The 15,849-nt window shown below is 52.2% G+C and overlaps 1 protein-coding gene across 1 annotated transcript; it reads right to left on the bottom strand.

Moving 5' to 3' along the window:
* Positions 1 to 573: 573 nt before the first annotated feature.
* LOC308615082 (uncharacterized protein) lies at positions 574 to 15,773 on the bottom strand. Its single transcript, XM_081230128.1, has 3 exons — positions 13,661 to 15,773; positions 12,334 to 12,408; positions 574 to 5,874 (listed from the first exon to the last, which is right to left on the bottom strand). The coding sequence occupies exons 1-3, from the start codon at positions 14,000 to 14,002 to the stop codon at positions 5,809 to 5,811; spliced, it is 483 nt and encodes a 160-aa protein (XP_081086254.1). The 5' UTR covers positions 14,003 to 15,773; the 3' UTR covers positions 574 to 5,808.
* Positions 15,774 to 15,849: the final 76 nt, after the last annotated feature.

Here is a 15,849-nt window from a genome sequence, read left to right as displayed (position 1 = left end):
TAATATTTTCACTTTGTCAAAGTTTATAACACTTATACTCTGTTCTGCAACTATAATTCTCCTAGTATTTCGTCTTAGTCCTGTACTTAAATAGATTCCATTTCATTTTTTAAGCTCACTGTGTGCCTGAGTTTTGCATTCGGAGTCATTTCTTGGCTGAATCAGGAAAATCTGTGAAAGACTTTGAATGAGACCAACAACAGAAAAGACTGGTGGGTGTCCTGCATTTAGGGACTCATGCCGTTCATTGTCTTTGAGCAAATCTAAGTTGTAGAAAACCTAGAGTAGGGCTTGTCCATCAGAAATGCAAATGGATTTTGTCCAGTGGAATACAACTGACTGCTGTCTGTGGCCACTGATCAGTTTTACACGTATATGTAAATTCATTTCAGTATTTCTTATCTGCCTATATATGTGTGTGTTGTTCCAATTTTCCTTTGAATCAATTGAAAAATATTACTTGTTCCCAGGCTTCCCTGGTGGCACAGTGGTTGAGAGTCCACCTGCCGATGCAGGGGACACGGATTCGTGCCCCGGTCCGGGAAGATCCCACATGCCGTGGAGTGGCTGGGCCCGTGAGCCATGGCCGCTGAGCCTGTGCGTCCAGAGCCTGTGCTCCGTAATGGGAGAGGCCACAACAGTGAGAGGCCCGCGTACCGCAAAAAAAAAAAAAAAAAAAAAATTACTTGTTCCCTAATTACTTAATGAGTTTAATAAAAATTTTGACATGTGTTCATTTTATATTGTCTGAGAGTCATGATTTTACCTTTAAAAAATGGACACTTTTTTTTTTGGCTGTGTTGTGTGGCTTGCGGGATCTTATTCCCCAATGAAGGACTGAACCTGGGGCCGTGGCAATGAAAGTGCCGAATCCTAACCACTGGACTGCCAGGGAACTCCCCAGAACGAACACTTTTAATGGTTAGCTAGATTTCACAGCTGAGTATGTTTTTTTTTTTTTCTTCAAAAAAAGGCTCAAGGGTGCTATTTTCCTCGACCCTTTCCATGTTGTCTACGAATCCAAACAACCTCACTGGGTGTCAAATTCTTGGTTTCCCCCTTTCCATACCACTTCGAACACTCAGCTCCCTTGTCTTCTGGTCTTGAATGTTGCTGTGGAAAAATGTGAGGCTGTCAACCAAAAAAAAAAAAAAAAAAAACCCTCACAAGGCTACAATAAGAAAAGAGTTTATTTGGGGTCTTAAGGATTTTAACTCAGGAGACACAGACTTGGGTAAAACCAAAACAGTGTTCCAGGGAAGAGGAAGAGTCAGGGGCTTGTAAAGGCAAAAGTCACAAGGCTGTACTGACGCAAGAAAGGAAATATTTGTCCTTAAGGGATTGGCTGTCATGAATTATTTGAGGGTAAGGGTCCAATAAGTATCTGGAGTTTCTGGGACATTGGACAGATGTTCTGGATGCCTGTGTTAAGACGAGAAGATTCCATCTGGGCTGAGGCGTGCTTAAGTCACACTCCCTCAGTGGCCTCCGGCTCCATTTTAGAGAGCTCCCTTAGCAATACTGACTCCATTTTTATTTTCTTTTCATGAGGCCAGATTGATTTTTCTCTCCCCTCATTGTTGACTTGGTTTTTCCTCGTGGGTGCCTGAAGGGTTGTTTTCTTTATCCTTAAAGTCCAGCAACTCCACCGGATTCAGTGTGCTCCCGGTGTCGATCAGTCTGAATCCCTCTTGTACCCTTTCAATCAACACAGTGGGTTCTCCCTTTGTTTCAGGGAGAGTTTCTCTAAACATTCTTTTGCTTTAGCTGTTGGATAATCTACTTCAGGGACTCCTAGCCCTCTGAGGTGGGAAGGTCTGTGTTCCATAATGATCATCTTCTTTTTAGTTGTTTGAATTTATGTGTCCTCTTTCTCTGAATTCTCTGTGACTAGTTCAAGTTTCTCTCTGTGCCATGAATTTGCTTTTCAGACCTGGGCCCTGTGTTGTAACTCAGTTTTTAGATGTGCAATGATCTGGCTTGGGTCCTTAGTGTGTGTCCTTCCCTCTTCAAGCTCTCTTTGCATCTCCTGATGCTATATATATATATATTTTTTTAAATTAATTAATTAATTAATTAATTAATTAATTTTTGGCTGCGTTGGGTCTTCGTTGCTGCGCGCAGGCTCTTTTTTTTTTTTTGCGGTATGCGGGCCTCTCACTGTTGTGGCCTCTCCCGCCGCGGGGCACAGGCTCCGGACGCGCAGGCCCAGCGGCCATGGCTCACGGGCCCAGCCACTCCGCGGCATGTGGGATCCTCCCGGACCGGGGCACGAACCCGCGTCCCCTGCATCGGCAGGCGGACCTTCAACCACTGCGCCACCAGGGAAGCCCGCAGGCTTTCTCTTGTTGCAGGGAGCGGGGGTTGCTCTTTGTTGCGGTGTGCAGGCTTCTCATTGCGGTGGCATCTCTTGTTGCGGAGCACAGGCTCTAGGCACACAGGCTTCAGTAGCTGTGGCTCGCGGGCTCTAGAGTTGTGGCGCAGGGGTTAGCTGCTCCACGGCATGTGGGATCTTCCCGGACCAGGGCTCGAACCCGTGTCCCCTGCATTGGCAGGTGGATTCTTAACCACTACGTCACTAGGGAAGCCCCTGATGCTATTTTGTGTGTGTGTATGGTTTTTTTTTTTTTTTTTTTGCGGTACGCGGGCCTCTCACTGTTGTGGTCTCTCCTGTTGCGGGGCACAGGCTCCGCGGCCATGGCTCACGGGCCTAGCCGCTTCGCGGCACGTGGGATCTTCCCGGACCGGGGCACAAACCCGTGTCCCCTGCATCGGCAGGCGGACTCTCAACCACTGCGCCACCAGGGAAGCCCCCTGATGCTATTTTTTAATCATCTCTCCTCTGTGCTCTTTTTATATCCGACTCATCTTCTCATTAACTTTTCTCTTTCCTGAAGCTATTAGTTTCAGGGAAGCTGCCTTTGATCCTCAGCCCCATCCCCCCGAGCCGTGCCCTCATGAGATTTCCTTCCCCTTCCTGGCAGTTGGCAGGGTGGGCTTGCAAGTTCTTTTCATCTTGCTCAGTTAATTTGAGCAACTCCACCACTTCTCACACCGGAACCAGGCTGCCCTCCCCCAGAAGGACGGTTTCGAGAGCTGTGTTGTTTTTAGTCTGCTTTTTGGGAGCCCAAATGTGCAGGGGTTGGGGGAGACTCCCCCCACCGAGGCCACCCTTGCTGGGGGCACAGGTCTTCTGTGTCCTGCCATCCCTCACATACCCTGCACCCCAGACCCCCTCTGCCCAGCCAGTCCTGTGTCCTACTCCCATGTCCCAGGTAGCCCAGGATTCGTGAGGACGGAGGGCCTGGGGGCCACTGCTCTGGAGATTGTCTTCTTAGTGTGTCAACTCATTCTCTTCATAATTTGTCGTCGTTGCTCATAATTTGTCATCGTTGCTCACTTTGTCAGGTACTGGGGTAGGGAGAGTCTGTGTTCTCCCCTCACTCTGCCTTCTAAAGTCTGAAATCCTCTCCTAGGCAGCCTCTTAACAAATGCAAATCTCCAGGTCCTGCCCACCCAGAGGCCTAGAGGCCCAGAGACTCAGATTCTGTGGGTCTGGGTGGGACCTCTCCCTTCCCATCCCAAGTGCTGTGGGTGTACAGGCCAGGGTTGAGGACTGCTGAGTCATTTACCAGGGCCATTTACATTTTTGTCAGATTAAAGGAATGCGTCTCTGATTATGTAAAATCACATGGCTATGAACATTTCATAGTTTTGGAATGTCCTAGTGGGTGGGCATATTGGATCATTCATTCTATTGGTGAGGATTCTGAGGCCCAGAGAAGGAAGTGACTTGCCCAAGGTCACGTAGCAAGTCAGCAACAGGTTTGAAGGACTGAACAGACAGGTTTGAAGAACTGGAAATTCCAACCCCAGATATGGGGCCTCGGGATCAGGGTAGCCAACCTCAGAGGGCAGGAAGGTCTTTGCCTGTGGCATAAGCAGCTCACTTCCCATCTTGGGGCCTTGAAGAGAATATATGGTTGTGGCCCTTCCCCTAGGGAAATTTGGTCCGGAGCGTCACTGGGGACGGGGGCCAGGCCAGGAGGCACACCACCAATCCAAGCCCTCCCAGGAGGAGTGACCCCACTTCCCCTCATGCCTGCCTCACCCCATTCACCCACTGCCCCATAGCCACGCTCTCATCACCAGCCCAGGACCTGGTCAGGACCTTGGGCCAGGCGGCAGGTTGAGTTGTCCTGGTGACGAAGCAGCATCAGAATAGGTGGGGAGTCTGGGATCAAGGCTAAAGAAGGGTCGGTCAGGCCTTTCTGGGAGGGTTCCCCCACCTGCCCAGGGAAGGGGCTGCGGGAGCAGTATGGGCCATGACAGGGCAGTGCAGCTTGACCCTCCATCAAGAGGATGGGCCAGGGACTTCCCTGGAGGTCCAGTGGTTAAGACTCTGCGCTTCCACTGCAGGGGTGTGGGTTCAATCCCTGTCAGGGAAGATCCTGCATGCTGTGGGACTTGGTCAAAAAAACAAACAAACAAAAAAAAGGATGGGCCCGGAGCCTCTGGGCAGCTGGGTCGAGCTCTCAGCGTGTCCTGGGTGTTGTCAGCCCCTGGCCTGTTCTCGTCCTGCCCCACCAGCCTGGTGACATCAGGCAGCCTGAGGAGAATCCCGGGCCCAACACCTGCCTGGATTCAGGGCTCAGCTGCCTCAGGGACTAGCAGGACCCTCTCACAGGTTGCGGTAAGGGTGGGTTCCTGTAAAGGCATGGGAAGCGCAGGCTCCCTGTAATGGAGCTGCTGAGCTCGGAACAGATCCATTCCACAGGGAAACAAGAAATACTTGATTGGAGTATTTTTGTGAGGAGACGGGAAAAGGAATCTCATCCTTCCCCATAATAAAGCTGTAACTGCTTTTCTCTCTGGGACATTTCTGCTCTTTCCTTGCTAAACGTCCCCTCCTCCTCCTCCCTCATCCCCACCTGGATTCCTCTCTATTGTTCAATCGCAGCCCTCTGTTTGCACAGCTCTTACCAAAACAGGGGGTGCTGACAGTAGCCCCCGAGGGTGTCCCGCTGAGCGTGTGAATGAGGACGGTGGCCACGGCTTGCCCAGCACTCGCCATGCTCTGGGAAGTCCAGGAAGCGAGCCTGTGGCAGGACCACCCTGACCCCATTAGACACAGGAGCGCCCAGGGAGGAAGTGCCAACTTGGGATTCAGACTCAGGCCACCCAGGCCCCAGCTGCTGCTGCAGCTGACCTTGAACCCATCACAACATGCACGGGCTTCTTGGCTCTACAGCAAGCCCAGGAGGAGAGAGGCCAGGTATCTACCACCATCCCACCAAATCCCATTTTTCAGATGAGGAAGTGAGGCTAAGGGAAGCTAAGGGCTCACGTGGCTGATATGCCCCAGAGCCTGCACTCACCCTGTTCTGCAACTCCTTCGGCTGTTTTAGTCTGAGCTGCACCATGGATTCTGCACACCTCTCCATGCCCGATCCTCCGGCTGTCCCGACCACCCCGCCGAGCACACCATCTGCTTGGTCTGTGATGGGGCAGCTCCCTCCCTCTTCCCCGAGGCTTGTCTCCCCCACCAGATTGCAGGCAGCTGGTCATTATGGCGAACTGTCATCAGACTTTTTTGCCTGGGGTTTACACTTTCTAATTTGTTCTCACCATTTCGTAGTGTTGAGTCCTCTCCTCACTTTGGAGAAGGCTTGGCTCTCAGGCAAGGAGGTGCAGAGCTAGCTCAGTCCTGGGTCTTGGTTTCAGGGAGCCCCTGTGTGTTCCTGGGAGGAGCTGTACTGTCCAGGGAGCCTGCTGAGGCCTTCCTCAGCCTCTGTGAGGCAGGGTCTCTTAACTTTTTAGGGGTGTTGGCCTCTTTGACCATCTGAAGAAAGTCATGGCCCTTCTCCCAGAAATCTGCACAGACATACAAAAAGAGTACATACAATTTAGAGGTTTATACACCCTCTGACATCCATCCCTGGGTCTTCCAGGGGTTCCTAGAGTCTGTATTGAGACCTCCTATGTTAGGAGGTGCTATCTGCCAATTTCCAGAACTCAGAATCTGGTTGCTTATGATGATTAGCTAGTTGGACGTGTCCATGCCTGAAGGAGGGTTTTTTTTTTGCTTTCTGTAAATTCATTTACTGCTTTAAAGTTTTTAACTGTTCGGCAGTTACAGGAATCTTTTTTTAATCAGAAAGAAAAATATTTACATCTCAAATACAAAAGAAAATTTTAAATTATTCTTGGTTGATCTCTAAAACCCAACCACTTACATGCTCATGATTTTTTTTTTACCAACCCACTTTATCTATTCAACATGTGCATCCTGTGTACTTACTAAACATTTACTTGCACTTGCATTTTCTGTGTCAGGTTTATTCTCTCACCCTGGAGAGAGATTTCACATGTTGCTTCCTCTTCTCAATTGCATTGTCAGGATTAAGGCTTATGGCATTCCTTTGTCAATACAAATATGAAATCCAGACAGCTTTGTGGAAGGATTCAAAAAGTCTTCTTTTTTTTATAACTTAAAAAAAAAAATAATTAATTAATTAATTTTTGGTTGCATCGGGTCTTCATTGCTGCACGCGGGCTTTTCTCTAGTTGCGGCGAGCAGGGGCTACTCTTCGCTGTGGTGTGCAGGCTTCTCATTGCAGTGGCTTCTCTTGTTGTGGAGCATGCGCTCTAGGTGCACGGGCTTCAGTAGTTGTGGCTCTCAGGCTCTAGAGCACAGGCTCAGTAGTTGTGGCACACGGGCTTAGTTGCTCAGCAGCATGTGGGATCTTACTGGACCAGGGCTTGAACCCGTGTCTCCTGCATTGGCAGGTAGATTCTTAACCACTGCCCCACCAGGGAAGCCCCCAAAAGTCTTCTACGTTCAACATAATTTTAGATAAACCTTCTTTCTCTGTAATACTTCCAGAAAGCTGTATTGCAGAAGGAGAGTAATCAATTTCAGAAATATTACAGAAACCAAATTTTGCCTCCTATTCTTTTACTGATCTCAAGCCATATTCTTCAAGATCTTCATTTTCTCCCAGTTTCCCTCATTTCCTTCTCTATCAGACCAACAAGTTTAGCCAGTAAAACGCCATTCCCGTTCCAGTATCAAGCACTGGATGCATCCAATGGAATCTTGTGTATCTGCCTCCACTTTATAAGTCAAGCCATAACCAGATTTCTCCTGTATCTCCATGATCTTGGAAAGTTTGCAGCTCTCTCTCATAGACAGCATTTCAATGCTCTCAGGTGCCCAGTGCAGACGGGGTAAAGTCATCCTCTCCAGGACTGCCCTCTCGGGTGGTGGCTTCTTTTTTTGAGAGAGCAATTTCAAAAAAAGGATCAGGTTGAGAACGGCTGAGCTGAGTGAGGACTATATCCAGTTTATTCACCAGTCAATTTCTGCACAGATATATGCAACAGACAACACAAACATAGGGGGGTCTATGCTACAATAACAAAAGTTCATGTTCAGTGAGTGCCAGGCAGTGGCAACCTGCTGATCACGCATTATATCATTAAACCCTCATAACAATCAATCCCATAGGGTTATGCTATTATGATCACTCTCAGGCACAGAGAAGTTAAGTAACTTACTTAAGGTCACACAATAAATGGATTCAGTTGGCCTTTGACCTCAAGCACTCTGACTCCAGAGCCATTTGATAGTCTTCCTTGCTATGAACTGGTGAAACACAGCCCGCGGGGTGACTGGCCCCATCCTGTTCTGAGGTTTGGCTTTGGATGTTGTAGGGTCGAGGCAAAGGGACCAGGCTCAAGTGCATGCTGAAATGACGGTTTTCTGGAAAGCCTCTGTAGCACATTGGCGCCCCAAGCCCCCATCTCAAATCCCCAACGGACTGTATCATGAAGTGGCATTTGCCTGGCTTGACAGGGAGACAGAACTCCGCTCTCCAGCAAATTTGGGGGGTCATGTGACCCCATTTGACTCCACAGGCTGGCAAGGACTGGGAAATCTCAACTTACACTCTTTCCACCGCTTTTAAGGTTTCCTTTACCTCCAGCGCTCTCTGCAAAGCGCCTGCCGGAAACAGCGTTCCTGCTTCTGCTTCCCTGTTGCCGAGTCTGTTGAAGACGTACTTGGGTGCTGGAGGAGCTCTTCTGTGACACCAGACCCCTTCCTGCAAATAGCTCTCACCAAGCAAGGCTGTTCCACCCGCACATTCCTAAACACCCCCTGGAGGCTTCCGGCCCACCCTAAAGGCTCGCTGACATTGTGGGGAAACCAAGGATGAAAGAGGTTGCCTTGCCCAAGGCCCAAAGCTAAATTCCCAGCAGCTAAGGTTTGTATTCACCCTGAGGGCTGACCCCTGGTGCCCTTTCCTCTGCCCTAGGCAAGTCTCAAAATGTGGGCCCGGGGACTTGCCCTGGTGGCGCAGTGGTTAAGAATCGGCCTGCCAGTGCAGGGAACACGGGTTCGATCCCTGGTCCAGGAAAATCCCACATGCCGAGAAGCAACTAAGCCCGTGTGCCACAGCTACTGAGCCTGCGCTCTAGAGCCCTCGAGCCACAACTACTGAGCCCACGTGCCACAACTACTGAAGCCCGCGCGCTTAGAGCCCGTGCTCCGCAACAAGAGAAGCCACCGCAATGAGAAGCCCACACACGGCAAGAAGAGCAGCCCCCGCTCGCTGCCAACTAGAAAAAGCCCACGCATAGCAACGAAGACCCAAAGCAGTCAAAAAGAAAAAAAAAAGTGTGCCCGGGGTGGCTGGTGGCCTCAGCATCACCAGGGACCACGTTAGAAATGCAGACCCTTAGGCCCCAGCCCAGATCTTCCGATCCAGAAACTGTTTTACCCAGCCCTCTAGAGATGCTGAAGCTTTGAGAACTACTGACCTAGGTTTCTGCCTTCTCAGCTGGGATGAAGCTCTGCACAGGTAGCGATGATTAAAGTTTGAATTCCAAGTCCTCCATGCATCCTGGTCTTCCCCACACGTGAGTGGACTCCAAAAAATCAGTAAATGGGGAAATCGGCCAGCTTTCTGAGAATGAGTAAGACACTAATAATCAAAAGCATCAATGCACAAATACAAAAGGAAATCTAAGTGAATACTGAGGCCAACTGGAAGGCAACTTTCACTTGTCTTGGTGAAGCCAACAGAAGCAGTAAGGGGGGAGCCTCCCCACAGGCCTGGCAGTGCCAAGTGGGCAGCGGGATTTTAAGATCCAGCAGGCCCCAGGCCCCTGTCCCCATCCTCCTATCTCATCCTCTCATGGGGAGGGCCATCTAGGCAGGTGCCTTCATAGTGGCCCCTTCACCCACTCATCCAACAAATGTTATTAGGCACCTGCTGTATGATAGGTCCTTCCAGCCAGAACCCCGGTCTGGGGCAAAGTGCAGGCCTCAGCTAAGGACTGCTGAGGGAGTGGCAGGACTTGTAGGGTGGGGGTCCTTGCGGGCCACCTGGGGCCCCCTTCTCCTTTCCCCAGTGCAGCACCCTCTCCTTGAGCTGGAGTTCCTGCTGTGCTCCCCACTGGCACCTAGGCAGGTGACCCAGCACAGGGCACTTGTCCCCTGGAAGTGAGAAGGGTGGCCAGGTGGGGAAGTGTTGTCTTCTGCTCAGGAATGGGCAGGGTGGCCCCAGTGGCAATGGCCAGACCCTGGGCTCCCCAGCCTAGAGGCCACAGGGCCACTCCAGCCTCAGCACCCTGTGCAAGTTCAACTCCACTGACACCTGCTGGCCTCGCTTGGTCCTGGCCCTGGGAGTGGGTGCTTGCTCCAGGCCCACAGCCTATTCCTAGTCCACTGGGGGCTCTGACCCCACAGCCCTTCTGGAGCAAAGCCAAACCCCAAGGTGGCCGAGTGGCTCTCCCTTGCTTTATTCTGATTATAAAAATGATAAGAGTTCTTTTTGTAAAAAGTCACGCAATTCAGAAAAGTAAAAATCATCTCAATTCCACTACTGTTAATATTTTGGTGAGCAACGCTATCTACACACACACACACACACACACACACACAGGTAAAGTGACAAATAAAATCTTTACTAGCCATGTTGTTCTGTAGCCTTTTAAAAAAGTGAGCTGAGCTGTCATTTAAGAGACATACAATGCCGAGTGCTGTGCCTTATGTCATGGCCCTTCCTGCAGCCCACGAGGGACCTGGGGTCCCAGGCTGGGCAGCAGGGCGGCATGGATCTACAGCAGAGGGGTAGGACTCTGTTCGGCTTCTCAAAAACATGCTGTGGATGACTTTCCAGGTCAATAAGCAGAGCATTCATCACATGCTCTTAAATATAAAAAATAAATTAGCACAGAGTTGGCATTTTTTTTTTTTTTTTTTTTTTTTTTTTTTTTGCGGTATGCGGGCCTCTCACTGTTGTGGCCTCTCCCGTTGCGGAGCACAGGCTCCGGATGCGCAGGCTCAGCGGCCATGGCTCACGGGCCCAGCCGCTCCGCGGCATATGGGATCCTCCCGGACCGGGGCACGAACCCGTATCCCCTGCATCGGCAGGCGGACTCTCAACCACTGCGCCACCAGGGAGGCCCAGAGTTGGCATTTTTTTGTGGGGTGTTGGTGTGGCCTTCGTGGAATTACTTGCCAAGCTCGGAGGAGGCAGAGTGGGCTGGACAGAACCCTCACGTGCACACGCATGCATACCCCACACATTGCAGGAGATCCTGGGCCCCAGGAGGGCTGCACTGGGGCCTGGACCAGGGGCTCCCAAATTGACCCCTCTGGCAACGAAGCGTCCTCCTGCCTGGAAAGGGCCAGGACTGTCGGTCTCCCTGATGTGGGATCGCTATCTCTCGGGGATGTCTTCAAAGCATGTCAACAGCCCCTGTCCCTGCCCCATGTCCCCTCCTTGGCCAGTGGGATCTGTCGACTCCTGTCACCTTGCTACCCTGAGAGCTGCTACTTCTCTTGCTGGATATTAAGAGCCTCCTGGCTGTCTGCTGGCGTCCGGCCTCACCCACTCCAATCCTTTTCTGACCCTGGGGTCATTTTTCGAAGGCAAATCGGATCATGTCTCTCAGAGCCCCCCCTGGGGACAGATCCCACTCCTCATCAGCCAGGACCATCTGGGATGGCTTCTCCACCTCCCTCAGCCCGTCCTTAACCCCGGGGAGGTCCCCTCTCAGGCCAAGCTCCATCACACCTCCAGCCTTTACCCCTGCGGTTCCCTGGGGTGTCCTTCTCGTGTTCTGAATTCCTACTCATTCTCCAAGGCTCAAACTTCATTCCCTGTGCCCTCTGGACTGGACTAGGTCTCCCCTGGGGGCTCCCGCAGCACCCCCATACCCCAATGCTGCTTCTCTTCTCCTTCCCCCGGGGTGAGCGATCGCGTTTCCCTCCCTGTGACCTCGCCGAGTGCCAGGGCCATGCCTGGGTTTCTGTGTTTGGCCCAACAAACATTTGTGGGACCTCTGACCAGAGGTGCTGGTAACCAGCTCGGGTGGCAGGGCCAGTTTACCGTGCAGATGAGAAGTTGAGGCTCAGAAAGGCCACAGAGCTTGCAAAGATCATCCAGCGAGTGCGAAGGGAGCAGGACCGCTGGGCTGGAAGCTGGCACCAGGCGGTGACAAGTGGATGGCGGTCCCCCGTGGCGGGGCTCATGTGGCCTGCACGTGGCAGGCTCGTGGGGCTGGTGTGGGAGGCCTGCTCTCGCAGTAACTGTCAAACCACGGCCGCCGCAGAGGTTGATGCTTCCGTCTTGAGGTTAGCAGGGTTCCCTGCTCCCCAGGTCACGAGAGGCTTGGGGGCCCCTCGCTGCAGAGGAGGCTCGGGGGTGCTAGCCGTGAGAGGGACTCCGGCCGCAGGTCTCGTTTCTCAAACACGCCTCCTTCCAGGCTGGGGTTTCAGACCTGTCCCGAGAGCAGTGAAGGTCACCGGGTCTGGATGTCCAGTCACCTGCCCTGCGGTGCCTGGCTCCCGCTCCTGCCCCACGGAGGGGGACGCAAGGACCTGCGCACTCTGCTCCCACACAGAGCTGGGCAGGGGCCAGGGCCCGACCTCTTTGGGAGCTTGAGGCTCCTGGAAGAGGCTGAATATGTGGGACCAGGACAGGCCGTGTGTGTGGGACCCAGAGGGACAGACAGAGGCCCACTGGAGTGAGCTCCCGCATCCTGAGTAGGCTGAGGGGCCATCCAGGTTACTGATGCTCACCAAACTCTGTGGGATGTTGGAACCACGCAGTCAAGCTGTGATGACACCAAAACCCCATCCCCCACACCTGCAGGCAGTAGGGACACGGCCTCAGGCCCTCCTCCCTGGTTGGGAAATGCCTCCCTTCTTCAGAACCACTTGTTTGTGTGGACTCAAGTTCAGGCTTCCGGCTAGCCTCTTGTCCTATCCTCTGTCCTCTGCCCCGCAACCAGAACAGGGGCCCAGCAGCCCAATCTAACCTCTATGGGATTTTGTTTCCTTCTTCCTTCTTCTCTTGCCAACATGGAACATGGGTCTGGCTGAGGAAAGTCGGCCTAGGGGTGGGGAGAACAGGAGAGTGAGTGTTTTTTGAAAGGCAGGAGCTTTCTAAAGGCCAAGGGTACTTGTCTTAGCAGCTCTGGTGGTGTCTGGCACAACTGTGGGAATTGAGCCCATGACTCCTAGCAAACAGGGGCTGGGCCCATGGCCTGGAGCACCTAGCAGGGGCCAGTAGAGGCTTGGGTCCCCAGAGCACGTCCCACCAGTCTGCTTCTCCAAATCCTGTCTGTGATGCCACGTGGGGGAGGTGACTTCTGCCTTGAGTGAGAAGTGACTGCTGGAGCCTCCTGGGGACTCCACCCCGGCTTCCGCTAAAGGCCTTAGGGGCCATTGTCCCTCTGCTCAGGGGCCTCTGTCAGGATGGGGGCCCAGGGTTGGGTGAGATTCACCCCTGCCACCAACCCAGGCTGCTGCTCAGAGCAGGAGAGCCAGGGTGGGGACGCTGGGAGCCTCCCAAGCACAGGGTGGGCCTTAGGGGCTCAGAGCAGCTCCAAGCCATAGGAGGAGAAGCAGTTTCTTAAGAAGAGCAAGAGGGCCTGGACCACAGCCTCCGCTTCCTCTTCTGGATAAAAAACCACAGCTTAGCTGTGCTGGCTGATAATTCTGCAGCTTCTGTCCCTGGGGCCTGCCCCAGGGGCCTGCAGTTTTGAGCAGGCAGCCCCTGGGGCTTTAGCTGGAAAAATGGGGTTGGGAGAGGAGGTTGGATTGTTCAGAGGAAGAGCATAGACCTGGATTCCTTATAATTTATCTTCTAAACTGGAGCACTTTCAAGAATGAAAGGGAGCTGTCTTAATTATTACACCTGGGCAGCAGATGCAAACTGAGACTCTTCAGGGCAAACTGAGATATATGTTACCCTAATTACCACCATTTCCTAGCTGTGTGGATCTGGGCAATTACATAACCTTTCTGAACTCTAGTTTCTGCATAAAAAAAGACTGATATCATGTGCTGTCTCCCAGGGCTGGTGGAAGGATTAAAGGAGTGAATTACTGTGTGTGAAAATGCCTGAACAGCCCTCAGCATAGACTGGGCTTTCCATGTTTGCTCTCTTCCAGTGAGATAGTGGGTTCCCTGTCCCTGGAGATAAGCAAGGACTTGTCAGCTCTCTGGAGCAAGTTCTCATGGTGGGAGAGGGGCTGGGGAAGGTATGTATATAGCTGGAGAGTCAGATTCTAATCCTTCCTGTGCCCTCGAGAGGGGTGATGGCAAGGGTGGGAGAGCCCGAGCCCCCACCCTCAGGCCTACCTGTACCTGGGGAGGGCGGCCAGTGAAGGGTCCTAGGCTGGAGCTCCTTTGTGGATTTGTCCCCGCCCCTCCTCCCAGGTGGTGGTGATTTCGGCACTCATGGAGGACCCCTACCAGCACCCAGCCTGGATTGGCTTCGCTATCACCACCTGTCTTCAGCTGCCAGAGGTCCCAGTTTTGGTTTAGGGAAAGTCTGTGTACTTGTGTCCTCCTAAGATGGCGCTGTATGGACACGGTTGCATTCTCTGGGAGCCGGAGGCTGAACTGAAGGAGGCTGCTTGCATTTTCTGTGGCTGCTCCTGGGGACTGAGAAATTGAATAGACCCTGCTCCAACCCAACATTTTTTTTTTTATTAATTATTTTTGGCTGCATTGGGTCTTTGTTGCTGTGCGTGGGCTTTCTCTAGTTGCAGCGAGCGGGGGCTACTCTTCTGTTGCAGTGCGTGGGCTTCTCATTGCGGTGGCTTCTCTTGTTGTGGAGCACAGGCTCCAAGCACGTGGGCTCAGTAGCTGTGGCTCGCGGGCTCCAGAGCACAGGCTCAGTAGTTGTGGCGCACGGGCTTAGCTGCTCCGCTGCATGTGGGATCTTCCCAGACCAGGGTTCGAACCCGTGTCCCCTGCATTGGCAGGCGGATTCTTAGCCACTGCGCCACCAGGGAAGCCCCGCAACTCAACATTTTTAAAGAGGTGGGTGTGGGGCCTGCCTGACCCTGGGCTACCCCAAGGTCTCTAGGCTTCAGGTTCCTGCAGCGAGTCCACTTCAGTGCTTGGTGAAAGGTGTAGGTGACAGGGGTGGGGGTGGTGCTGGCCCTGCTCACAGACTCTGCGTTCCACCCAGGGGCTCCCACTGCACTGCCTTCGCCTGTCCTCCCCATTGCTCCGGGAGCCCCTGGAGGCAGAGTGGGCACTGCCGAGGGCACAGCTAGCTCCAGAGTCCGGGCAGAAGAGGGGCTCAGTAAAGGAATGAATGAACGAGTGAGGTCAGAGCCGGGAAGTGACCCGATGTCTGTGGCATCAGCTCTGTGCAGAGGCTACCCTCTCTGTCCCCAAAGCCAGAGCTGCTGAAGGTAGAAGGGTGTGACCTCCTGCCAGACACCCTTGTACACTGCCAGCTCTCCAAGGTGACCTTAGGTCAGCGACATTATCCCAGCAGCCTCCACTACTGGCTACTCTGCCTTCCATTTCCTCTCCTCACCCCAAGGAGGTTCTTCTGGCCACTTGAGTCAGAGCTTGCCGGAAAGATGGTTCCTGAAAATGTCAGCTCTTGAAGGCATCTGGAGGTTAACAGTGCATGACCCTCAGCAGACTCCCTGCGTTAAACGAGGGACCAAGGGCCCAGGTGGAGGTCGAGGAGGCAGGAGGTAGGCGTGCAGCTACAAGGGTGGCCCCTCGGGGTGGGTGCAGGGTCTGCCTCAGCACCGTCTCCAGGCCAAGGCCACTGACTTCCAGCCAACTCCATCTTCCAACACCTTTGGCCCAGGCAAGGTCTCTTCAGCTCTACCTTCTTGACAGAGGTCAAGGAGAGAAGTGGGACACCAAACAGGTGTCACCAAGGTTGCATGACAGCTAAGAAAAGATGTCTCCAAAAATGAGGGACTGGAAGTCCGAAAAGAGGTGCCAAAATCCCACTGTGAGACTTGCTGGCCCATTAGCTGATTCAGGGAGGGGTCTTGAAAAGTAAGGCTTCCCTGATGCTAAAGGACGTCACCAGCATTTAATACATTCTTAACATTTGACCCTGTTCTTGTGGACCCCAGATTCGGAATATCATCTAAGTGCTAACAATCTGCTAGGCAAGAGAATGGCATCTCATTGTTCTAATTGGTACTTTTAATGAGGGAGATGGAGCATTTTTCACATATTTGTGGGCTGTTTGCATTTCCTTTTCTGAGAACAGCCTAGTCACATCCTTTGTTCATTTTTCTACTAGGTTGTCTTTTTTTTCTTAATGATTTATAGATACTCTTTGTATATTATGGATATTAATCCTTTGCCATGTATTATTTTCCCTTTTTCCTCTGTCATTTATGTTTTAATTTTGTTTACGTTGTCTTCTACAAAAAGTTTTACAGTTTCATGCTGTCCCATGCGAGTCTTTTTCTTTGGCTTCTGTGTTTCATGATGTTGTACTTAAAATTTCTCTCACTGAGATGATTCAGCTGCTGCTTCAGATGCTCTGAGAAACGACG

The sequence above is a fragment of the Mesoplodon bidens genome (assembly GCF_964165515.1).
Source record: "Mesoplodon bidens genome assembly, chromosome: 3".
In the NCBI taxonomy this organism is placed as follows: domain Eukaryota; kingdom Metazoa; phylum Chordata; class Mammalia; order Artiodactyla; family Ziphiidae; genus Mesoplodon; species Mesoplodon bidens.
The sequence above is the reverse complement of the archived record's forward strand: the minus strand, read 5'-3'. Positions and strand labels throughout refer to the sequence as shown.

Excerpts from the sequence above, each read along its gene's own strand:
- LOC308615082 (XM_081230128.1), bottom strand. The coding sequence starts at position 14,002 with ATGTTGGGTTGGAGCAGGGTCTATTCAATTTCTCAGTCCCCAGGAGCA. Across the intron at positions 12,409-13,660 it reads GCCGCCCTCCCCAGGTACAG|GCCGACTTTCCTCAGCCAGA; the intron begins GTAGGCCTGAGG and ends CCCCACCCCTAG. Across the intron at positions 5,875-12,333 it reads GGAAACAAAATCCCATAGAG|ATTTCTGGGAGAAGGGCCAT; the intron begins GTTAGATTGGGC and ends ATGTCTGTGCAG.